Genomic DNA, 25374 nt, shown 5'->3' on the forward strand with positions numbered 1-25374 from the left:
TGGTCTGCATGAGATGAAGGCATATGGAGAGAGTAAGGGAAGGGAAGGAAAGAAGGGGCAGAGAAGAGGCTGAAAAGGATGACTTCCAGCAGGACTCGGGTTAATGTAGGGAGAGGGTGGGGAGGAGGAGTGGTCACAGCAAATGCAGACATGACCTCAGAGTCTGGGAACCTCCCATAGTCCAAAGCAGGCATGACCAGGGCAGTCTAGGATGTGACCTCAGAGGAAGGGGGGGGTAACTGCTCCCAGGTATCCTGGTCACCTAGGTAATGCAGGTGCTGTTCAGAGACTACTGGGGGATAACATGTGTGGTCCCACATGAACAACAAAGGGGGAGGGGGGAAGTCTACATGCAGACTGACATGGAGAAAGGTGGCCCTTTTCCTGGGCAAATCATTCCAGGCTTTTGAGAGTTATAAAGGGGCACTGGTTCTCTTTGGCTACTTCTTGCTGGCAAAAGGTAGAAGGCAGAGCTGTTGGAGCTGTTGTCCTGTTTGTGAGAAGGCAGCAAGTGGCAACTGTTCCTTGGTGGTGAATGCATGTATGTATCCTTAGGTACAATCTGAAAGAAATTTTAGAGGGCAGGGGCTGAGCAATAAGAAAAAATATTAGAGAACACAAATGTCAGAAGGAAGGGCTCAGGGCAGAAAATTAAAAGTTGGATGACTTGGGTAGTTCGGCTAGTTCCTATCTCCAGCCTTCCAGGCCATCCTGGAGTTAGTGGGAAATGCCCCTAGCTACTTCTGATGCCTGGTGAATGGGTAGGGGAGAGCATGGTCAGCTGGTTAGGAGTAAGCAGTCAAAAGCTGGGGCTAGACTGGAATGGTTAAGGGCCCGGTGGGAGGCCTTGGTAGATGTCTAGGTTACAGAGTATGTATAGGAGACCCAGGAAGCTGCCAAGGCTAACTTTCCTGAGTCTAAGGCTCACTTTAAGCTCCTGTCAGTTAACCGTTGACATTTTTGTTCATTGGCCTGGGTACTGTCCCTGAGCTTTTTGCTCAAGGCTATTAGCACTCTACCACCTGAACCACAGCTCCATTTCTGGATTTTTATTTTGAGTAGTTTATTATAGGAGGAGTTGCCATGGCAGATGCAGATGCAGATGCGACTTCAGAGGTGTAACCAGGAGGGTTCAGGATGTGACCTCAGCAAAAGGGAAGGTGTGCCAGTCACCTAGGTAACGCAGGTGCTGCATAGAGACTTCTGGGGAAGGACATGTGCTGTGATCCTGCATGAAAAACAAGGAGAGGGGGAGGTGTACATGCAGACTGGCATGGAGAAAAGTGGCCCTTTTCCTGGGCAAACCTAACAGTAACCCTTAAAAAAGCTTATGAATATTAGAAAACACAAATAGGGGCTGGGGTTATGGCCTAGTGGCAAGAGTGCTTGGCTTGTATACATGAGGCCCTGGGTTCAATTCCCCAGCACCACATATACAAAAAAATGGCCAGAAGTGGCACTGTGGCTCAAGTGGCAGAGTGCTAGCCTTGAGCAAAAAGAAGCCAGGGACAGTGCTCAGGCCCTGAGTCCAAGCCCCAGGACTGGCAAAAAAAAAAAAGAAAACACAAACAGAAACAGATGTGAAACATTCTAGGTTTTTTTTAGGGGATTCCCTCCTTCTCTTCTTTCCATACTCAGGAACCAGAGAAAACAAAAATCACAGAATTATAATAAAAATTATAATGATAATGTGTTATGACAGAGGGACATAGGGTTATGTTCTAGGACTGAAGTGGAGAGGAGTGAAGAGAGGTAGTCTCTTACCAATAACTGCCAAAAAAAAGCAGGCAAGAAAGCAAGCAAGAAAATATCTCACTCTTTCATAGGGTAGTGATTGCCTCAGCTTTTCCTATTGAACCAAAAAGTTAAAAGCTAGCTGAGAAAAGTTGATGCTCTTTCCCAAGATCACTTAGAGAGCCTCCCAGTAGACCATTGACCATGCTGTGCCATCTGTAAATCAGAAGAGAACAAAAGATAATGACATAATGACAATGCAGTGCAGAAGGAAGGGGTCAGGCTGTCCATGTGTGCCTGGAAGTCAGGATGTGGAAGAGGAAGTGAAGGTGATAGGGAATGAATAGCACTAGAGCAAAGGGCAGAAGTGGCACTGATAGGTCTGGGTCTGTCTGTGGGGAGCAATGCAGTGCACATTTTCCGGGGCCTTTGTACACATAGGGGTCTTGGTCCCTTTGAATGCCCTGAAGATGTGTACAACGAGAAAAATTACATTAGATGGAATCTACCACCTCTTTGCAAAACATCTGCATTCCCTTTCTAAAATTTTCTTTTATTCTGAACCTCACCATTCGTTTTCTCAGTTCTCAAAATTTATTAGTTTGACAAATTTGAATAGACCTTTATGTTGTGCTAGGTGTTGTCAAAGGCCACAAGACCACATAGTCAATCAGACAAGGTCTTCCTCTGTTGGGAGGTTTGAAGGATTGACACCCACCCCAAGGCCCAGCTGTAAAAAGCCCTCAAATTCCTAGACCTAGGGGGCGCTTTCATTAACCTTTGCCTCCTTGTTCTGATCCCTTATAAGCAAGCGGGGGTCCCAACTTCACCCCCTTCCACCATTTCCAAACCCGCAGGAAAGTTTGTGTCCTTCCTGGCAGTAAACAGTCCTTGCCTGTTGATGATTGAGTCCAACTATTCCTTTTCCGTTTACGAACCAGAGTGATGACTAGTGAGCAGACAAAAAGGAAACATGATCATCTCTAATTTTGAGTGTTCTGAAAAATTTTAATAGAGTAATGTGATAGCAACTGGAATCTTAACTTTATGAGATGCTATGTAAAGAGCTGAGGACTTGCACTGTCTGGGGGAGAGGGAGGGCATGGCTCAGCACAAGCCCTGCCCAGGAGCAAACCTGACAAGTCTAAAGAAACCACAGGATTATGAGGTGTAATTTGGTATGGTGGATGGGGACAAGATACAGGAGCCATACCACATCATCTGACTACATGTCTTCATTAAAAAAAAACAAACACCAACAACTGTTTGAACACTTACTATGTGCAGAGCATTCCCAAAGATACAAAAAACGAACTGGAGAAACATCTGACCACAAAGATTCACTGAAAAGAATCTAAAGTTTTAGTGAGGATGACAGAATAACCAAACCAATCCTGCTACAACTTGGACAGTGTTCCACTCCTCACATAACAAGGCAGACACTTTCTAAGGGAAGGTGTGGGCTTTCCAGCGGGGAGCCTATCCATATTCACCCTCACCTAGGCGCCAACCAGGGCCTGTTCCCAAGCCCATGAGAGGGACACAGTCCAGTGAGGTTTGAGGTCAGAAGGTCTGGTCCACCATCTGCACCCCCAGATAAAGGGGTCAGGTTTCAGTAGAGGTGAGTCACCTAACTCACCTTTCCGCAGAGGGCCTTCTCGGTTTTAGTGGGTGGGGTAGGGCCCCAGGAATCCCCCGGCCTAAATCTGTCTTGCTTAGAAAACCCAGACAGGGGAGCCCCCAGGGGCTAGGGTTCTGATCATCACCCGATTCACCAAGGGAGTCAAGGCAGGGAAGAGACTGCTGGTAACAGGCCCCCAAGTGACCCCAGGGGAAAAGGCCACCAGAGACCCCACACTGCAGCGGGCTTCCCGCCGGCGACAAACCCCTATGGCCTGAGTGCGCGTGCGCGCTCTGCCCGCCCCTCCCCGGAGCCAGGGGAGTCTGGGGCGCGCGGCGGCGCGCGATGGCGCGCGGGTTGCGCGTGCGCGCGGCGCTCCCCGCGGCCGCCGAGAACCTGACTACAAACCCCAGGGTGCGAGTCTCGGGCCGAGGGGGCGGGGCAGCTCGCGCTCCCGGCGCGCGGGGGCGGGGCGGGGCCCCAAAGTGAGACCATTTCCCGGTAAAGTCGCCGGGAAGTTCCGGGGCGGCTGAGCGGAAAACACTGCCGTCATGCCAGGTCCTGGTAGCCAGCCCAGCCGCCCAGGCCCGCCCGGACGGTGATTTAGTGTCCCAGTTGTTTACTGGGGAGCTCCGGCGCCCGCGGCGCTCCTCCCGCGCCCCACCCTTCCTCCGCCGCCTGTGCGCGCGGGGATCCGCGTGCTCCGAGCGCGGCCGCCGCCATGGGGAATGGGATGAACAAGGTAACGCGTCTCCATCCTCCGTGCCCGCGGCCCCCCACTTTCCAGCCTCCCTTGGGCGGCCTTCGGGGCACCCTGTCCCCAGTCCCCGGACGGGGAGGCGGAGGCTCCGCACCTGCCAGCCCTCCCCGGCTTGGATCCTGGTGCGCTGTCCTGTGTCGGGGAGAGGGCGGTGCATTGCGGACGGCGATCGTGGTGTCTGTTTTGGGGGTATCCCCCCCTCCCTTCTCCGCGGTTTCCGGGTGAGCACCCCCCCCCGCCCCGCCCCTGGGTGTGCTGTGCGGCCCCGTGCCCTTTAAAAGCGCGGACGCGGGCCGCCCAGAGCTCGCGCTCGGCCGGGAACAGTGCGGTTTTCCCCCCCCACCCCGGTCTTGAGTCTCCCAGCCCTGCTCTCGAGCTCCACCGCCCACCTCGCTAGTAAATCGGCGATAGGCATCTTCTGTCTTTTCCTCGTCCCTCCCCAGTGCTGTGCGCTGACAGATATGGTGAAGGTGTTTTGTTTTGTTTTTTAACTGGTGGTGAAGTTGACAGAAACTAAGAACGGATCTGGTTTTATGAAGAGTATAAGAGAATAGATGCAGAATTGATTTGTCCTAGGTTGTGCGGTTTCAGCTACAAGGGAAACCTGTTGCCAGGCTACTTGTGCTCACTGTGTCTTCTAGAAAACCCTCCTTACTTTTCTTGCCCTGTTCTGTCATCCACCTTCCGTCCTACAGGTTCTTTCCATCTTCTTCCCAGCCTGTGAGGGAGTCTGTGACTCTCTTGTCTTTTGGGTCAAGAAGGAGGTGCCCAGTTCTAGCTCTGGCAGTGGAGATTTGCCTAACATGCATTAGTGTCAACCTCAGGGGAAGGTTTTTGAGATTTGGTTTAAAGAGGATTCTTAGAAGACTTTCTTAAGGCTCTCAACAAACATGGGGACTCTACACAAATGGTCCTTGATCAAATTAGTCTCTAGCTTTAGGATTCCCTTCCTCCACAGTATATTCCATTCCCTTACATCTTCACACACATACAACTTCCATATTGAATAGGTGTATCACTGTGGCTAAATTACACACCCCTTCCCCTCTCCCACCTCCCCTTTTTTGCTCCTTCTTCCCTTCCCTTCTCCTTGACCCTCTCTTCCTCTTTCCCTCCCTTATATCGGGTGAGCAAGAATAATCCATGGAGGCACAACTTAAGGTGGGAAGGGGTTTTACTTACAAAGGAATACAAACCCTCTCTCCCTCCCTCCCTTCCCTCCCTTTCTTCTTTCCTTCCTCCCTTCCTCCCTCTCTTCTCTCCCTCCCTTTCTTCCTCTTTCTCTCTGATTTTTCTCAGCAGTGGTATCAGCACTTACTTGGTTATATGTTTTCCGCCCTCTTCATTTTATTTTTCTTATTTTTTTAAACTTTTTTTCAGTTTTTAAATTATCTTTAAGTAATTGTACGAATCAGTTGCCATTTAACAAAGCACTTTATGAATACATCTTGATCATTGTCACTCCTTTCAATATTCTCACTTCCCACTCACCCACCCCTTCCCTTATTTTTCTTAATTTTGTAGACTATACATTGGTTTGCTGACTACATTGTCCTCCCTTTCTCATCTTCATTTATCTACCCCTCTCCCCCTGGCCTTACCTCTCCTCTTGCAAGAGCTTATTTTGTTGAGCGTTGACTTTGCCTTTCTAAGGAATTTTACACTATTTGAGTTCTCCCTAGAATCAACTGTATTTTAGATAATACATTTGTAACCGCTTGTATACCACCAAACATTTATTTATTTATAACATAATTCTAGATGCCACATACGAGAGAAACCAGGCAATCTTTGTCTCTTTGGGCCTGTCTTACCTTACTTAATATAATTTTTTCCAAGTTTTTCCATTTCTTTACAAATGGTACCATATCATTCTTTGTAATGGATGAGTAAAATTCCATTGTGTATATATACCACATTTTCTTGGTCCATTCATCAGTCAAGAGGCATCTTGACTGATTCCATATCTTGGTTATGGCGAATAGTGCTACAATGAAGCATGGTTGTGCTGGTAGCTTTACTGTTTTGTTCTTTCTGAAGAGAAGTGGAAATAGGAATCCAAGGTAGGAAAGGAAAAATGTCCTGGGGGAATTCCTACATACCTACTAAAGTGCACCTGCCTTCATTAAGTCTATTGTGTCCTGGAGACCTGGCTCAAAAACGAAAGAACTGTTGCATATTTTGAGTTGTGCGTCAGTCATCCAGGCATTTTGGTGACTCTCTTTCTTTTTTTGTTTTTGTTTTCTTTCTCCATTTCTCTTTTTTTTTCTGTTGTTTTTTTTGGGGGGGGTGGGGGGGCAGTGATTTGGTTTGGAAACAGACATCTTCTTCCTGGGATAAATACTGGGGTTATGTCTCAATCAGCACCATAAGCCTTCTGCTATTTATTTATTTATTTATTTTTGCCAGTCCTGGGGCTTGGACTCAGGAATGTCCCTGGCTTCTTTTTGCTCCAGGCTAGCACTCTGCCACTTGAGCCACAGCACCACTTCTGGCCATTTTCTATATATGTGGTGCTGGGAAATTGAACCCAGGGCTTCATGTATAGGAGGCAAGCACTCTTGCCACTAGGCCATATTCCCAGCCCCTGCTTTTAAATTATAATAGTAAAATTTTCAACATGAATGTGAGGGCTCCATTTGCCTTCTCACTGATTATTCTCATACATCAACTTGTCTTTGGTAACTTCTACAGTTTTCTTTCTTGAATTGTTTCATTTCCTCTTTCTGCATTTAATTTGTAGTATTTTAATATGTAATTCAAAGAATAAATTGAAGAATATAAAAGATTGTCTAGGGGACTCACAAATAGTTTCATACTTTTCAGCAAAAGCAGTATATTCATTTGCTTTTTAACCTTTCAATGAATAGATTTCTTATTACCATAATTTTCAAATAGAGACAATCTCTAGTGTATAAATGGCAAACCACATAAACAGAGAGATTGAGACACTGTTGATTCCACACATACTGTTCATGCACTTGGTACTGGCTAGAAAGGAGAGGGAGGAGTTGAGACATATGGACAAAGTGCCTTCCCAGAACCTTCAGTGTTGGCCAGTGTAGATTATAATGTGAGCAGTGTCTGAACTTTTAAAACTTCATAGTAGCCACATAAAGTAAAACAGATGTTAAGTCATTTTTCAGAATATATTTTATTCAACTAAATATGTCAAAAATGTTCTCATTTCAAGAGTATCCAATATATAATATTGTTTATGGAATATCTTGTGCTTTTTTTCTAGTACATCTTTAATGTCTGGTATGGTATCTTTAAGAAACAAACATATCCACATAGATACAGAATGAAATATGGACTTATCTATATTTATATGGAATCACATCTTTTTGAGGGTTTGCTACATTTAAGTACTTAATAGCTACCAGTACTTGCTGGTTTAAAGGGAGAAGCCAACAAAATAAAAACCTTTACAAAGACACATGAGGGGCAGGAGGGAGCAGGAGGGAGGGAAGGAAGAAGAGAGGGAGGGAGTGGGAGAGAAAGAAAGAAAAAGTAAGAAAGAATGAAAGAGAGGAATAGAAAGGAAAGGAAGGAAGAAAATAAAAACAAAAAGAGCAAAGTGGAAGACTAGAGGCCAAAGGTAAAGATAGGCAGTTTCAGGAGAATGTGGATGTGTTTAAAGCCACCTGGAAGAGATCTTCAGCAGGCAAAAGATCCTGCTAGATTAAATATGTATCACTTAAGATCAGAAATTTCCCCAAATTACAAAGTGAGATAGTGGTAAAATAAATTGTTGGAAGCCAGCAAGCAGGAGCCACAAGTACCGCATTTCCATCAATTGTGCTGTAATTTGGAACAAACCCTTCTGATTATTTCGAGAGTATAAAGACCAAAGAGGGATGGGCTTGCTTTTCAAACTACTTTCAACATCCCATGTGTATCTGTAGTTTCTACTATTGATGATGTTTGTGTATCACCTTCTTGTGATTGTATCTACACTATCTCTGTAATCTTATCTGAGTGTATGGGAAACAGTGTGTACTGGTATTAGAATTAGGAAATTCAAAGGGAATACCAAAATTGAGAGACAAAGGGTAAAATACGAGAAACAACAACAAAAGCAATACTTGCAAAACTGTTTGGTGTAAGTGAACTGAACACCTCAGGGGGGGAGAGGGGGAGGGGGGAGGGGGGTATGAGGGACAAGGTAACAAACAGTACAAGAAATGTATCCAATGCCTAACGTGTGAAACTGTAACCTCTCTGTACATCAGTTTTATAATAAAAACTTTAAAAAAATGAAGGGAAAGAAATGCATTTCTAAGAACATTTATAAATGAAAAGGTAATATCTTTAGTCTTTAGAAATTAAAAAAATTATAACTTGGGGTGGGGAAAAATACGGTTCCTGGAATAAAAGTTCTTTCTCATTTCATACAAATTGGTCACCTTTGGCCAAAGAAGACTTAGGAACTAAGCAATACAGATTCTGCTCTGACTGCTTTGGTGGATAGCAGTTTTTATTTGCATTTCAAGTCACCATGGTAGATCTTTTCATAAGTGTTTGTTTTACAAAGAGTGGGAGAGGAACAGCCTTGCATATCCTGTCCAATAAAATTGTGATCGCAGCTTAATAGTTTAATCTGTTAGTTTTTGAGCTTCATGTTAGGTACCTGTACTCTATAAAATCTAAGCCTCACCACAGTCTCATGAGGTCAGACTGTCTTATTCTTTGTAAAGATTGCGCAATGAAGACTTGGAAGGACTAGGTAGAATGACTAAGGTCCTAACGCAAGAAGTGGTAGAACCAGGTTTGGATTCCAGTTTCCACAGATTTCTAAGATAGGCAAAGCCTTTCCTTTGAGCTAGAGTGCTAGTCCATTCCAAATAAATTATGAAGTCCTTGAAAAATCTCGAAAACAGCCTCATAGTCAGATTAATTATAAAACAGGCAGTGACTCTCTTCCCTTCCTTTATGTTTGACATTGATAAAGAAATTGTCCTTTGTTTTTCATTCCAAGCCCCAATAGATGCTCTGAGTTGACCAAAACTACAGTCCCCAATGAGCATATGGTGGGTGGGGTCCTGTTTGGATTATTTCACTGTACACTCATTTGCTCCTCTCCTAAACCTATGAAGTGGATGCTGCTCATTCCATGACTGTTTTGAAGATGAGATGCACAGAGTTTAGGAGAGCCATCTAGGTCACCCAGTGATGAATGAAAAAGCCTGGACACCAATGCCAGGTGGTTGGGCCCCGAGTGCTAAGTACCTCACTACACTAAGAGCTAAGTACAGTAGAATGTTTCTGGTAAGATTAGGGACAAATGAAGACAGCTATTACATGCAAATGTCATATTTCTGTGGAGCCTCTGAAAGCTAAGTTTTCTCAAAAGTCTAAATTCTTCACATCTTTTAGGTGAGGAACTATATGTAAAACTTATTTTCACTATCTCAGGACTCTTAAGTTCTATAATACTTCATTAAAAGCAAAAAGAAAACAACAAAGCAAAAAACAAAGCAACCTAGCCATGAAGAAGGTGTAAGAAGGAAGACAACTGATTTAGAATGGTTCTTTCCACCTGTGCACTGGTGGCTCATGTCTGTAATCCTAGCTACTCAGGAGGCTGAGATCTGAGGATAATGGTTTAAAGCTAGCCCCAGCAGGAGAGTCCATGAGACCCTATGTCTAATAAACAACTGAGAAAAAGCTGGAAGTAAAGCTGTGGATCACTGGTAGAGTGCCAACCGTGAGCAAAAAAAAGCTCAGGGCCTTGGCCCTAAGTTCAAGCCCCACGACTGGTACACACTCTCTCTCTCTCTCTCTCTCTCTCTCTCTCTCTCTCTCTCTCTCTCTCTCTCTCTCTCTCTCTCTCTCTCTCTCTCTTTGTGGGACTATAAGGGAGCACAGTTAAGAAAGAATTATGGTTCAAGGGGACTATGTGCCCCAAGGTAGAAAGAAGGGCTTCAACAACTGCACAGTTAACATTTTGAAATGTATAATTATTTGCTGTGGGGACTGACATGCACATTGTAGGAAGTTTAACAATATCCCAGACCTGTGCCCTACCAGTTGCAACCTTCTCCAACACTGGGCCAACCAAAAATATCTCAGGCATTAACAGATATTACCTGGAGGGGTACAAGTTTGTCTCCATTTAGAGGACTACTGATCTATCACTCTGCCACTGCATATCCTGAGGTCTGTAAATCTGAATGGAAATCAAGAAGGGAAACAGAGGTTAAAAGTTTGAGAAGTACTGTTTGAGTTGGAGAAGAGGCCAGAGTTTGGTATTCTTGTGTCACTAAATGCTGCGACTTCGTCTGGTTCCCATTGACTTAGTTGCCTTCATCTATCCAGTAACCTGTTCATTGTTGGACTTTTAAACCACTATTATCAAGGCACTGTGCTAGATCTGGTAGTGGAAAATGCATATGACAGATATAATGACTTAGCTACCCAAATTGGCCTCTGGAATCTTATAGAGGATCCCCCTCAAGGAATTTAAACAAGCAGCTATTGTTCAATACTGATAATAGTGTTCATTGTCTTTCTACTACATCAACGCATGAATATTTTCTCTTTGAATTTTGTTTTTGTAGGGAGTGGGGGTACTGGAGATTGAACCCAAGGCTTTGAAGACACTAAGTAAACACTACCATTAAGGCACATCTTTGTCTCATTTTACTTAATTGCTTACTTGCTAGCCCAGACTGTCCTTAAACCTGTGGTCCTCCTGCCTCAACCCTTCAGTGTAGCTGGGATTACAGACATGTACTACCATGTTAGATCTCCTTTTAGTCTTAAATTTTCACATCTGTCAGAGAAGATGCTCAAGGTAGTGATATAAGGGCAAAGGAGGATATTCTCAGATTCTTCCTGGTTAATACTATGGTGAAATTACATTAAGAAAGTCTCTGACATTTAACCCTTCAGGGAATCCACCAAAAATTTCCCTATGATTCCTGATTTTGTAACCCAGAAAGTCTTTTCTGACCTAGGAAGAATTAAGATCCTCACCCATGCCTCCTCCCAGCCACCTAGAGCAAATGGCATCAAGCTAGCTGCTCGACCAGGAATTTATCATTCACATCTTTTTGGGTGGGGTTCTTAAATTCCATGGCATCCTGAAATACTAAGAGAAATATTTCCTGTCTTAGAAACAGCATTTATTCTGGAGGCACAAATGTATTTGAAGCTAAGTATTTTTTGTATTTCTGTTTGGCCATTATTAGTACAGTGTAATATGTGGTTGTGAAAAAATCTTGAATGTGGAGCTGTCACTATGGTATGTCTTTAGTGTAATTGGAAAGTACTTCAGCATAAGTACTCTGGCTTTGTTACCTGTGTCCAGACAGTCTGATAACAGAAAACAGGACTCCAGAGAACCTGTTCCTATGTGAGTTTACTCATTGATTACCTCCAAACTTTAGTGAGTATTGTCCGGGAACATGGTGTGTTCTGCTGTGGTTTGTATATGGCTAGTTTCCCCCCAAAAAACTGAGACTGAAACATGATTCTTAAAATAATGGTGCTAAGAGGTGATAGGACCTGTTGGAGGCAAGTGGAACATGAAAGAATGGATTAATACTTTCTTTACAGGAATAAGTTAGCTCTCCTCCATATGTCTCTTCTACCTTGCAGCAGCCTGCATTCTGCCAGAAGGCCCTCACCAGAAGCTGCCACCTTTCCTTGATCTTGTTTTGTAATTCTGTATGGAAGAGAAACTGAATCTGACGACAGAAATGGGAATGAGCAATTTGCTTTCTATTTCCAGCCTTTGAAATTCTAGCTCACTCTCCTGATCTTGAAAAAGAATGTTAAAGTTGACACTGCTTCAAATGTGTGTGTGTGTGTGTGTGTGTGTGTGTGTGTGTCTTGAACACTGTTGAACTTTTTTTGCTCTAGGCCAGTGCTGTTCTGCTTGAGCCACAGCTCCACTTCTGGCTTTTTAATGGTTAATTGGAGATAAGTGTCTCAAGGACTTTTCTGCCTGGGCTGGTTTCAAACTGAGATCCTTAGATCTCAGCCTCCTGTGTAACTAGTATAATAGGCATGAGCTACCACTGCTGGATAAATTTCCCATACATGTAAAATGCCTAACCAGATTATTTGTAGTGATTCATCTCTTTATCTAGAGGTTCTTATTTTACTAATGCAACCATTTGGGCCCTTGCTTTCCTTCCATACTGGCCCCAGAGTGCTGATATTGCCAGTCACTGATTGCTACATGGAAACACACTCAAGGGAAAGGAGAAGAGTTTGATCCTTCTGTCATAGCTATCATCTGGCATTGCCAACCATGTCCCTTCTTTTCTTGCTTTTCCTTTTCCCAATTTGTTGGTAATGCTTATTGTTCTCTGAGTCATTGAGGAACCATTTATGTGAGTACCTACCCACAGTAGAACCAACCAATCAGGTTTAGAAAAAGATGTTAGCAGTTCTTTTATCTGTATGTTCCACATCCACAAGTTCAGTCAAGCACATTTCAAAAGAAAATTGTCAACATTAAAAAAACAAAAATTTGAATTTGCTACACTGAGCTGAATCCACGCAAATGCAGTAATAGGGTAGTTCACATCCTGCTGTAGCCTCTTCCATTCATAGTGTCTGGTTTTTTTTGAAGCATTCACCTTAAGTCTCTTTCCTATGCTGTGTAATTAGGCCTGTGTTTGCTTCTATAGTGAGCATGTGATGACTGTTTTCCTTAATTATTCCATGTACAGGGAGTAATTGCATAGTTTTGAAGTGACAATAGTTGATATATCATTTAAATTGTATCAGGATAAGTAACCCAGAGATGACTTAAAGTGTACTGGACTCTGGTATTAGTGGCTGATGCCTATACTCTTAGCTACTCCAGAGGCTGAGATATAGAGGTTAGTGGTTCAAGGCCAGCCTGGGAAAAAGTTTAGTAGGTTCTGTCTGCAGCAAAAAGCAGATCTGGAGGGTTAGTTTAAGTGGTAGAGTGCTATTCTAACCAGCATGAGGACCTGAATTCAAACACGATTATCACTAAAGAAAAAAAAATGTACTGGAGAATGTGTGTAGATTGTGTGCATAGACCACACTGTTTTACCTAAGGGACCATGGGTTTTATCTTCCTTTGGGTGCTCTAGAACCAAACCCTTCAGAAATGCCAAATGACTACTGTATTTACATGTAAGATGCAAGAAGCAGATAGTTGTCAAAGATTGAATGTTTACAGGCCATAGTCACTACCCAAATGTATTTTGTTGGTGTATATCAATATTAGAGTGATTTTTATTTAAAATGTATTATTTTTCAGAAATTGGGCTATTTTCTTTTCTTTTTTTTGCCAGTCCTGGGCCTTGGACTCAGGGCCTGAGCACTACTATCCCTGGCTTCTTTTTGCTCAAGGCTAGCACTCTACCACTTGAGCCACAGTGCCACTTCTGACCGTTTTCTATATATGTGGTGCTGAGGAATCGAACCCAGGGCTTCATGTATACAAGGCAAGCACTCTTGCCACTAGGCCATATTCCCAGCCCTAAAGTTGGGCTATTTTCCATAAAACCTGAATGCTGACATTTGGGAGGTCATTTCTGTGGCCCCATATGGCCACGGTACACATTGTATCAGGGTTAACGTCTCAAATGTGAGTGAGATTGGAGAAAGCACCAGGGCAGGGCTTGAGGCTAAGGACACAAGAGGCTCAAACTTGTCAGGTCACTGCTCATACTTGTCAGGTCACTGCTGAGGCATACAATTTATAGTTCATATTGAAAGCTATTTAGAGCCCTGAGAAGAATGAAGCTTAAGAGTCACACAGTTAACTTCGCATAGTGTGGAGACCATTCAAAGGGTTCTGTGGAAGGAAAAGACTAGAATAAAGTAGTTCAGTGGGAATTCAGGGAAGATACTAAGAAGCAGAGCAAAAATGCTGCACTAAATCTCAAAGTTATTGAGGCATAGATGCAAATATTAATGAGGCAGGAATGACCAGAGAATGAAAGAGCCTTTTTGGTCAGAGCGATCTCCAGTGTGCTGGACCGCCATCTGAAGTGCTTAGTGCAAGGTAGATAGGCCCTTGTTGACAGAAGTAGAATGGGAATGGGTATGTCATACCTGTTACTCACCTCAAGGTCTGGGTAGCTTTGCCACATCTGTGCCTTTTTTTTTTCAAGTTAGAAGTCTATACCAGGGACCAGGTTTTAAGTAGGAGAATCTAAATGCAGCTCTTTTAGGTAAACTGGGCAGATGACAAGGAAGCTTGGTGAACAAGACTCAGGCTTCTCTGACTAGAGCAGATCCCATAAGCTGTCTGGTGAGAGAATTTCTGGGGTTGCCTTATCCCGTTGATGTTGAATGTGCCACCAACTCTTTGCCTCTGCTGGCAAAAAAGATGCTCTAATTGTTTCCAGATTATTGTTTGCAGCAAGTGCAGTGATCTGTTACCCTTGAGTTGCACACATACACCAGAACTGAAAAATCTTATGTAAGCATTGGCTTGGTATCTTGCAACCTCTATAGTAAAAGCTGGGATATGCTTCCCACCAAAATTCCCAAGGAAAAGTGGGAAGCATGGTTTCTCAAACCTAGGAAAGGGCCCCAGAACCTTGGAAACCAATAAAGAGAAAATATCCATTATAATAATATGATAATGTATACTAATAATGTATATTAATATAATTTTTTAGCATGCCCAAGGGCTGATGAGTTCCAACAGTGAGAAATTCTTGGGAGCAAGGAAAAGTGATATGGCAAGATTAGGCCAGAGGAGGTATTAGGAAAGTAGGACTTGGCTAGACACGACATAGAAGGGGAACTCCTTTAGACATGATTTGGAAAGCCAGGTGCTGGTGACTCATGCTTATAATCCTATCTACTCAGGAGGCTGAGATATGAGGATCATGGTTCAAAGCCAGCTGAACAGTAAAGTCTGTGAAACTCTTATCTCCAACTAACTACCAGAAAACTGGAAGTGGCACTGTGACTGAATGTAGTATTAGAGCACTACACTTGAGTGAAAAAGCTCAGGGACAGTGCCCAGGCCTTGAGTTCAGTCCCCATGACTGACAAAGAGAAAAACAAAAGAGAGATTTGAAGTGTCCTGTGGGTGGTTTAGAATTTAAATGTCTTTTTAAAGGCTTGATCTCCATGTGCTGTTGGAAAAATTGAAAACTTTTAGGGACAGGACCTAATAGGAGAACGTGGGGGTCATTTAAGGCATGACCTTGAAGACACCATGAGGTAAACAGACCTCTTCCACTATCTTTTCACTGCACCATGACATACTGTACTCCATAGGCCCAACATGATGGGACAAAGTGAGCATAAACAAGAACTTGTGAAAACTCTAAATTTCCTTTTCTTAAAAAAAATTACTTTATATATTGTCAAAGTGATGTACAGAGGGAATACAGTCTCATACGTAAGGCAGTAAGTACATTTCTTATCAAACTTGTTACCTCTTCCCTCATTTTTCTTCCACCTTACCCCCTCCCCAGTCTTCCCCCTTCCCCTCAAGTTGTACAGTTGGTTTACAGAATATAGTTTTGTAAGAATTGCTGTTGTATTGGTTCACCTTTTATCCTTGGTTTTTCCATTTTGACATTCCCCTTCCCTTCCCCAGTTCCAATAAATGTCTATACAATACCCAGGGTACCACAATCAGTTACAGTGACATCAAGGGTAAAACCCTGTGGAAGAAAGACCCCCCCCCCAAAAAAAAAGGCGCTAAAAAATAGGATGGAAGAAAGACAGCCTCTTCAACAAATGGTGCTTTCAAAATTGGTTAAACAGCTGTAACAAACTAAAGCTATATATCACCCTGCACCAGAATCAATTCCAGATGGATCAGAGACCTCTATGAAAAAGCAGAAACCCTGAAAACATTGCAGGGAGGAATAGGAGATATACTTGGGCTCCTTGGCACAGGTCGAAACTTTCTTAATTAAGGCACAGAAACACAACAAATCAAAGAAAGGTTGGACAGATGGGATTGCATCAAACAGCAGAGCCTTTGCACGGCCCAGGACATAGCTTGCAAGATAAATAGCCCTCAGAATGGGAGAAGATCTTTACTGGCTATACAACAGACAAGGGCCTCCTATCTAAAATATACTTAGAACTCAAAAAATTAAGTTCCCCCGAAACAAATCACCAAAGAAACAACTGCCCCCTTAATAAATGGGCTAAAGACCTAAAAAGAGACTTCTCTGAAGAGGAAATGAGAGTAACCAAGAGGTATATGAAGGAGTGTTTAACATCCCTGGCCATAAAAGAAATGTAAATCAAAACAACATTGAGATTCCACCTCACTCCAGTAAAAGTGTCCATTATCAAGAAAACTAATAAGAACAGCTGCTAGTGGGGATGTGGCTAAAAGGGAACCCTGCTACACTGTTGGTGGGAGTGTAAGCATGTTCAGCCACTCTCTAAAGCAGTATGAAGGTTCCTCAAAAAGCTAAACATAGAGTCCCCCTATGACCCAGCAGCCCCACTTTTGGGCATCTACCCAAAGGATTACAAGTAAGACCTCACTAAAGCTACCCGCACAACTATGTTCATTGTAGCACAATTCGTCATTGCTAAAATATGGAACCAACCCAGATACCCCTCAGTAGATGAATGGATCAAGAAAATAGGGTACATCTAAACCTCCTTTCAAGTTGTTTCTCTCAGTTTATCATAGCAACAGAAAGCTGTTACACTGTGGCGGTCACATTGAATATTTAGTAGAAATTTTTCTTCTTTATTTTTTTAAGAGAGGAGTTACCCATGAACATTTTGATCTAGGAAATAATGCAGTGAAATATGATTACAGAAAATTTATGTGATGCAACAGAGAATATGTTCAGTGGTTCCTAATGGAGTTAAAGACTCTGCCTGAAGAGAGAGATACAAAATAATTACCTAATAGGTAAAGGTAGAAAATTAGAAGTCAGTGGCCATTTTGCTTATAGGCTCCAGGTTTTCTATTCAAGGTGATTGAAAGAAGGTCCCATGAGGGCAAGAGGAATTGAGGATAATGGGTTGTTTCACGCTTCCAGCAGGGAGTTCAAAACAGGACTGGAGATGAATTCACAAGTGGATTTATAAGCCATAAAGTCATGGCATTAGGGCACATAAATGATGTACTCTCATGCCCTGGTTTTTATTTTAATCTAAAAGCAATATAATCTATATTAGCTCATGTTTAATAGTAGTAGAAATACAAAGAAGAAAAAAAATAAGCCATGATATTTTCCTCAAATGATCCCTCTTTATTTTTTAAGGCAAATTGAAGTAAAGCCTACACACAGCATCTAAACAAAAATGTGCAAATCACTCTTCAAGTCCTTTTCTGTGATTCCCTTCACAGGGGCGAGCATGGTAATGGATATTATATATTGTATTGGACAAATAAATGGTCATCTTGACTCTATAACTGCTATCTGTGTGGAGATAGAGTTATTTGTAGTAATTACTGAAACAATATTCTGGAGCTGGTTAAAGATGACAAGGAAGACTATTGAAGGCTATTGCAATAGGCGGATTGAATTCAGCTGTCCTTATATCAGGAGTGAATAAAACATCACTAAAAGGAAGTTTGTATTATCAAGGGTGGAGGAAGAGGAGCCAAGGGTTTTATATTATAACCCAGTTTAGCAGGATTCTGTCTTGAAACGCTGGGATAAGGACAAGGCCTAGTGGAATACAGTTCTCAGGTGCTTGTCTAATGTTGGATCAGACGGAGTCTTTGTCACCATCAGCCACAACAATCTTTAGTATCTAATGTCCTTTAGTATCTAATGTCTTAGGGGAGGCCTTCATGAATGGTCAGCCATATGTGAAAAAGTTCCAGATGGCCAAGAACTACTAGAGAATAACTGGATCCATCTCCAAGATGAACTTACATTCTTTATGTTTTAAAGCAGGAATGATGAATTATCTACCCTTTCTCCCAGTAGACCTTACAAATTGATTGTGTTTCAAGAAACACAGTTTCAAAAACATCTGTCAAGAGTTTCTTAACAGGGGCCAGTGCTGTTTCTCCCTGAGGATATGGTCTCACTTTTTCTTAGCTACTGAGCTAGGAAAGAGACTTGTCTGCCTCCTGCTGTGACTTCAGTCAAGGAGATAAATGACCTTAAGGGCCCATGAAACACCTTCCAGGTTAATTTTGTGTCCCCAGGTTTTGAGGCAGCTAGGGTGATTATTGTCCCCTACTCAGATCACTTCTGTTTTGCCAGTTGTCTTGGAGTACTTACTAACAGTACCTCTTTTCACTCCCAGAACTGTTCTGGTTTGATCAATGCATGTTGTAGCCTCTCTATGTAGCTGTACATAGTCTGACCCTGCAATTCTGACAGATGACAACAGAGCCTCTGCAGTGACTCCACACATGCTGTCAGTGTGTGGCAAAGCAGCCAGTTGTCAGAAAGATGACTGACAAAGTCAGAGCACGTAAAGAACTTGACACAGACTGCTGTGTCATGATTGTTTTTCTCGGGGGGAGAAGACAAAAATAGGGACATATACAAGTCAGGAGGAAGGTACAGTCAGACATCTGCAAAGCCAGTGAGATATGTGTGCTTGGAAATCATGGCAGTGAGGATGTGGACCTATTTTTAGACTCTAGGGCAGTCCATATATGGTTTTCAGTGCCCATAAAAAGAATTGGCAAGATCAGAATTACCTCAGGGGTGAGAGGTAGCTCAAGTGGCAAAGTATTTTCCTTGCATGTTCAAGGTCCAGACTTCAAACCCCAGTACTGCAAAAAGAAAATACCTTGGAACATTGCAATTTATGGGGTCCTTGTGAAAAGTACTGTCCTCAGTTTGCGTCTCAGCTCTGCTAAAATATTCCATGTAGGGAAATTCAGCAAAGAAGAGGGCTTGAATAGAATTTTTTTTTAATTTGTGTGCTAGTACTGGGGCATGATCTTATTAGCTTTTTCACTTAAGGCTGGCATTCTGCCATTTGAGCCACAGTTCCTCTTCTGGCTATTGGGTGGCTAATTGAAAGATAAGAGCCTCATGAGCTTTCCTACCTGGGTTGGCTTCAAAGTGTGGTGCTCAGATCTCAGTATCTTCAGTGGCTAAGATTATGGGCATGAGCCATTGGTGCTTGCTTAGGAATCTGTAACAGAATCAGGGGTTCTAGTGAATATCTGTTTTGAGAACCACTGCCCATAGAATATGTAGATCTTTTGGAGCAAATGTCTTTTCTTAATTTGTGTTTATTTGTACCATTCATGAATGCAACAACTCAACAACTCAACAACTCATTGTCTCTGGTGCTGAGGTGCGGTGCACCTGCCCAAGTAGCTTTCTAATCCAGCAAAAAGACAGGCCTACTTACACCTGGCCACCATACAGCTTAACGGTCCAGACTCTTGGAGTTCAGGCAATGCCTCCCAGGGACGAGTTAGCAGTTGGCCCACCTGGAAGCAAACCTAGCATGCCCACAGATCTTGAGCAGCAGAGGACAAAGTTCACCAGGGATGGAAGAAGAGTATGATGAGATAAGGTGGGCTCTCAGAATGGTCTTATGCTCAGTGACTTGAAGCATGTATTCTGAGACCCACCGAGCAGGTTTCCTAGTGGCCAAGTGAGGAGTGGAACATAGAGATGAGGTCCTCTTCCCCTTTCCGGGAAGGTGCTTAGATTTTGCTAGAATCACCTAGGGTGTGGTTCCAGCTCTGTGCCAACAACAGCATGGGCTTTGAGAATGTGATACTCATGTCTGTGTCTCTCTCCTAGATTCTGTCTGGCCTGTACATCGGCAACTTCAAAGGTGAGTTCTCTCTCTTTTTAATTCTAGTGGTAAAATATACACAGCATAAAATGTATTGTCCTAACCATTTTTAAGGGTTCAGGTCAATTACCTGAAGGACTTTCACATGACTGTGTGACAGTCTCACCTTCCATCCTCAGAACCCTTCCTCTTCCCAAACTTAACCTCTGCCCCATTAAACACCAACTCCATATTGCCCTGCATTGTTATTATGAATCATATAGCGTTTGTCCTCTTATGATTAGACTGTTTCCCTGAGCATAATGTTTTGTCTTCATCCACATTGTAGCATATATCAGAATTTCCTAAGGCCTAGGTAATGTGACCACATTTTGCTTTCCCTTTGTCTACTGGTGAACACTTGAGTTGTTTCCACTAAAGGTGAAATCAGTTTTTAAAGACTTCTCCTGGGAGGTAACAAGTTTGATAAGAAATGTACTCACTGCCTAATGTCTGAAACTGTAGCCCCACTGTACATTACTTTGACAATAAGTAAATTAATTGATTAAAATAAAAACATTAAATAAGAGACTTCTCCTGTGAGATTCACAGGCAGAGTGTAGACTCCAGTCTCTTCTGTCTCTTGTCTCTTCTGTCTCCTGTTTCTTCTGCACATAGCCACCATTTCCACCCATGCCCTGACACTCTTGCCATTATTAATTGTGAGGCTGCTTGGGCTCCAACTTTACCTTTTAATTCCCTATGCTTACTGGTTATTATCAAAGGTGATGGGTACTAGGCACATTTAGCAAACATGTAACATATTTACACTCTTTTCCCACTTTTGTTTTATTTATTGATGACAAATTTTTAGAAGCCTATTCATTTTAAATTTAATTTTATTGTAAAGGTGACCTACAGAGGGGTTACAGTTACATATGTAAGGTAATGAGTACATTTCTTGTTGAATACTGTTACCCCCTCCCTCATTTTTCTCCCACTCGTATTTTTTTTAGAAGCCTACCTTTTTTTAATCATCAGGAAACACAAGTGTCAGTTTCAACTACAGTAGATTATGCTAGTAGTGACTTCTCACACATTTCCCTATGGTTATTCAGTATTTAGTGATTTGAACTCAGCTATTGACTTTTCCTCATCCACTGAATAAATCAGATGGTGATCATCATCCTTGTGGGTTTATAGAGGGTCCTAGTCTGCCTTCTGTGTTGCATTCCAAGTTTGAGTAACCAATGAAAACCACGGCTCCTGAACATTGAGATGAGATATAGTTAATAGAATAGCAGACCTAGGAAACCTGTAGCAAACTCTGTCATATTGTTTGGAAAGAACTAAGCTTTATTACATAGGTATACACATGGATATATGCATATGCACCATACATGTATCTATACACATTTATACATTCACATATGAATGTGCACATGTATATGCTTACATCTATGTGTGCCCATGTATATATGTGTATGTATATGTAATAAGTTGAATACAGTCAAGACCATTCCTATATGTTATGTGGTTTTTTTCCTTGAATTTGTGAATTTAGGTTCAGATTGACCTTACAAATAGTTGTCAAGATTTCTCTGAGTAATGTTTTGTCCCTTTCCTTTGCCCTTCCAGTACTCATATATAATTGGTTTGAGAGAATTGAGCATAGAGAGCTCTTATTTGATGCTAGAGCATATTTAAAAGGGTACTGGAATTCCTAAATTCCAGTAGGAATTTAGGTAGGCTGAGAGGTACTGGAATATAATAACTGAGCAAACCTCTTAGTTATTTAGTGCTTTCATGAAGTTTACTGCTTTCATAGGAGGTATCTTTAGGTTTGAAAACAGGATTTAAGATAAATTCTTTGACAAAGAATTGCTAGGTAAATAAGACTGCAAATTATAAATTCTAATAAATGTCAACCACATTGATCTGCCAATAGGAGTTTTAAGTTGACTCAGAGAACACTACTGTCTTTTAGAAGAACATGTGTGTAAGCATTAAGAAAATAGCTGAGGGCTAGGAATGTGACTTATGAAGCCCTGGGTTTGATTCCTCAGCACCACATAAACAGAAAAAGCTGGAAGTGGCACAAGGTAGAGCAAAAATAAGCCAGAGACAGTGCCCAGCCCCCCCCCCCCAAAAAAAAGAAAAAGAAAATAGCTGAAACTCTTTTAATATTGAAATCTATACCTATCTTCTTAATAGTCACTGTCCTAAGAACCCTTCATGGTTCTAGGATTCTTGCTTTGTGGTTTCATTGCAAGCAGCCACAACCTCTCCTTGTCCATATGGTCCATGTTTTGCTGTTTTTTTCTGATATTGTTATGTAGTCATACAGTCATTGATTCTCAAGGCATGTATTAAACATCATGTTCAAGGCTTATCTAAAATAAAAGAATGATAATTCAGTGCATGGACAAGAAGCTGAAAAGAGAGGAAGCATGGCAGCTGTTTGTTGGCTTTAACCTGCTCACTCTTTTACAAGCTTGTTTGGGAGCAGGTCACATTCTGCAGGTCACATTCTGCAGGTTAGCTATAAACAAATATTCTCATCCACAGGTGGTCAGAATCTAGGTCAGGTACTGCATAGGAACAGATCTGAAGAGCAGGGAATTTGTTGGATGTCTTGCCTTGTAATCTCAGGGTGCCTGCAAGGCCATAGTCTTTTCACAGATGAATTACACGAGTAATTGAGCATGTAGCTTGAAGACAGTAACATCAGGCTCATGGGCCATGGTGGGGACTAACCAACTAGTGAGGTCATGCTCAGTGCCTGGTACTTGGTAGAGGCAGTGCCATTTTAATTCCCTTTTGCAGGCTGGGGCTGTCTTGAGAGCAATGTAGATACTCCTGAAGCCATAGCACTTTGCCAAGTCTATAGTAAGCATGTGTGAGCAAGGATAGCAACCTCTTTCTCCAGGGAAATGAATGCAGCTGACATTTGTGCTTTAGCATGGCCTCTTTTATTCATCTCCTTTATTTATTCACCCTTCCCCTTTAAATTCCAGTTAGACAATTTTAATTCAAGGAGCAGCTTAGAAACTGTATAAAGAAAAATGAACAGTCACTCCTTCTATCCCATCTTCTTTCTCCTCTCTTCCTATTAATAGCTCTTCTTGTCCTTCTTTGCCCTCCTTCCTGCCTTCCCTCTGTATATCCTTCCTCTTTGCCCCTTCCTAGCCCTCTTGCCTTCTAGTGGGATCCTTTACATGTCACTTTGCAGCTTCTTAGGTTACATTTTCCCAATTTTATAATTGAATCTAATCACAAGTGATTTTTTAATATCTGATGATTTCCTCCTCCCCCCAAACACAGATTTTGGAGCAAGTCTTTGATACTCTCCTCTCCTCCATTGCATGATTCTGTATCCTGAGTCTAGTAGCTAACTCTTCCCAGAGACTTAATAAGAAGGGTAGGGAATAGTTTCCCTCTTGGCTGGAAGGTGGTGTTCTTTGCTTCTTCACAACTTGGCACAGGTAACCATGGATGTCAGCTGTTGGAGGAAGCTCTCATTGTTTGAGGATGTTCACAAAAATTAGAGGAGTGAGAATAAGTTAAAGCATTGTATTTGTGGTGATGTGCAAAGAGAGGGTATTCAAGGTCTCAGAGTTCTGTATCTGTAGAACTATAGTTCTCTGTCTGTGAGAACAAGTTGGTTCAGATGGGGTGGAGTAGGCAAATAACTACACATGAGTCCTTGAAACTGAAGTGGTCTATGTCAGCTTAACCTAGGAGATCTTATACATGTTGGTTGTCAGGTGGAAGAGACCTGGGTTCCAGTGTCATTGCAGTAAGTGTGGATTTAAAAACAGCATTGACATATGTCCATGCCACAGCCTTGGGACTTGATGCAATTGTAATAATAATGGTGATTTATTAGTCTGTTTGGTGTTGCTATACCAAAACAGCCCAGGCTGGCTATTTTATAATGAAAAGAAATTTATTCAGCTAATTATTCTGGAGTACCAATTGCATGGTACTAGTATCCTGACAAGGGCCCTTTGCCTGCATCACAACATGGTGAAGAAATAGCGAGCGATCTGGAAGAAATATGACTCTAATGTGGGGTGGCCTCACTATAAAAACCTGCTCTCTGGAGAACTCACTCCCCCATGCCAGAACTAATCCTTCCCAAGGAGAGTTTCCTACAGCCTAATTACCTGCTACTAAGTTCTATCTCTTAAAGGGTTCCACTGCTCTAGGGAACAAGTTTCTAGCACATAAACCCTTGGAAGACAAACCATTCCCAAGCCTTAACAGATGATGACAGTGATCACATATTTACCACATGCCAAGCACTGGACCATGCTCTATCATTCAGTCACTACCATACTTTGGAGATATTCTTACTGGTCTTCTTCTCACCCTACAGGTCAGAAAAATGAGACACAGCAAAGCATTCAAATCTATAAGCAGTGAACTCATAACTAGATGTTACAGTGTATAGTAACTGTAGGTGTTATTCAATTAGTTTCTCAGGGGGAAGAACAACATTAAAAACATGATTGAATTATTGCCTGTCGATCAACACATTCTCAACTTTGGAGGCAAAGTTATTTGCCTCCAAATGACTTGAAATAGCCTGAAGTTCAGAACACGCTAGATGAAATAGGTACATACATACCAGAACTACACAGATAATTCTTTCATCCTCCCATTTTCCTTGCAGCTTCTTCCCCTTCCATCCTTCATGGCCACCCTAGGTTCCTGAAGCACTGTTGCAGGTGCTTTGAAAGGCACTGCCAAAGTGGTTCTAATACTCTAATGGGCCTTTTCTTTTTCAGTGCCAGAACTCAGGTTTGAATTCAGGGCCTGGCTACTGTCTCTTAGCTTTTTTCCTTAAGACTTTCACTTTAGCCACAGCAATGCTTCTGGCTTTTGGGTGGTTAATTGGTGATAAGAGTCTCATGAACTTTTCTGCCCATGCTCGCTTAGAACTACACCTCCTGAGTTGCTAGGATTACAGATGCACACCATCAGCCTAACCTTGCTACTTTGGCTAATTCTAGTTCAGCTCTGCTTGACTTTTGCCAGATGAGCTCATTTGTGTGGCCACTCCAGCATTCTTACACCTTAGGTGTGGCGCTGCCACTGTTCATGTTGGGATAAGAAGGAAAGTATTGATTCTCATCCTTCATAAGCATGGGTGGTTTTACTTTGCCCTTTAGAACCACATTTTCCTGCAAAGCCACCAGGTACACCAGTGAGGTCTCAGTAGTGTCCTTGGGACCTTGTGAGCCAGGAAGGGAATGGATGACCCAGACGGAATGGACAGGTACATGTGGCTGTCCCAGAGCTTCACTTCTGTGAAGGAGACAATTTCTTCACAGAGCCTTCAAGATAAACCAGAGATAGAAGGCAGGGGGGAGCAAGAGTCCAGGGACCAGGGAAGGATTGCCTGAGAGGAAAAGAATATTACTGCCAAGGAAATATTTATTCACTTATAAATGCATTTGTATTTGAAAACACTGGATTTATAAATTTTTGTTTCCCTGATTATAAAATAACATGGGCTGGCCACTAGTGGCTTATGCCTGTTACCCTGACTACTCAGGAGGCTGAGATTTGAAAATCATAGTTCAGGGCTGGGAATATGGCCTAGTGG

At 42.4% G+C, this 25374-nt stretch overlaps 1 protein-coding gene across 2 annotated transcripts in view; it reads left to right on the forward strand.

The window, feature by feature from the left end:
* Window positions 1–3870: 3870 nt before the first annotated feature.
* Window positions 3871–25374, forward strand: part of Dusp22 (dual specificity phosphatase 22) — a 98055-nt gene continuing 76551 nt past the window's right edge. The window contains exons 1-2 of one of the 2 annotated variants that reach the window (XM_048348505.1): window positions 3871–4097; window positions 19787–19820. In XM_048348505.1, the coding sequence (XP_048204462.1) occupies window positions 4077–4097; window positions 19787–19820 (55 nt within the window). In that variant the 5' untranslated portion in view covers window positions 3871–4076. The remainder of the gene's footprint in view (window positions 4098–19786; window positions 19821–25374) is intronic. The other variant, XM_048348504.1, reaches the window with a different exon arrangement.

Source organism: Perognathus longimembris, chromosome 6 (genome assembly GCF_023159225.1).
Source record: "Perognathus longimembris pacificus isolate PPM17 chromosome 6, ASM2315922v1, whole genome shotgun sequence".
Classification (NCBI taxonomy): Eukaryota; Metazoa; Chordata; class Mammalia; order Rodentia; family Heteromyidae; genus Perognathus; species Perognathus longimembris.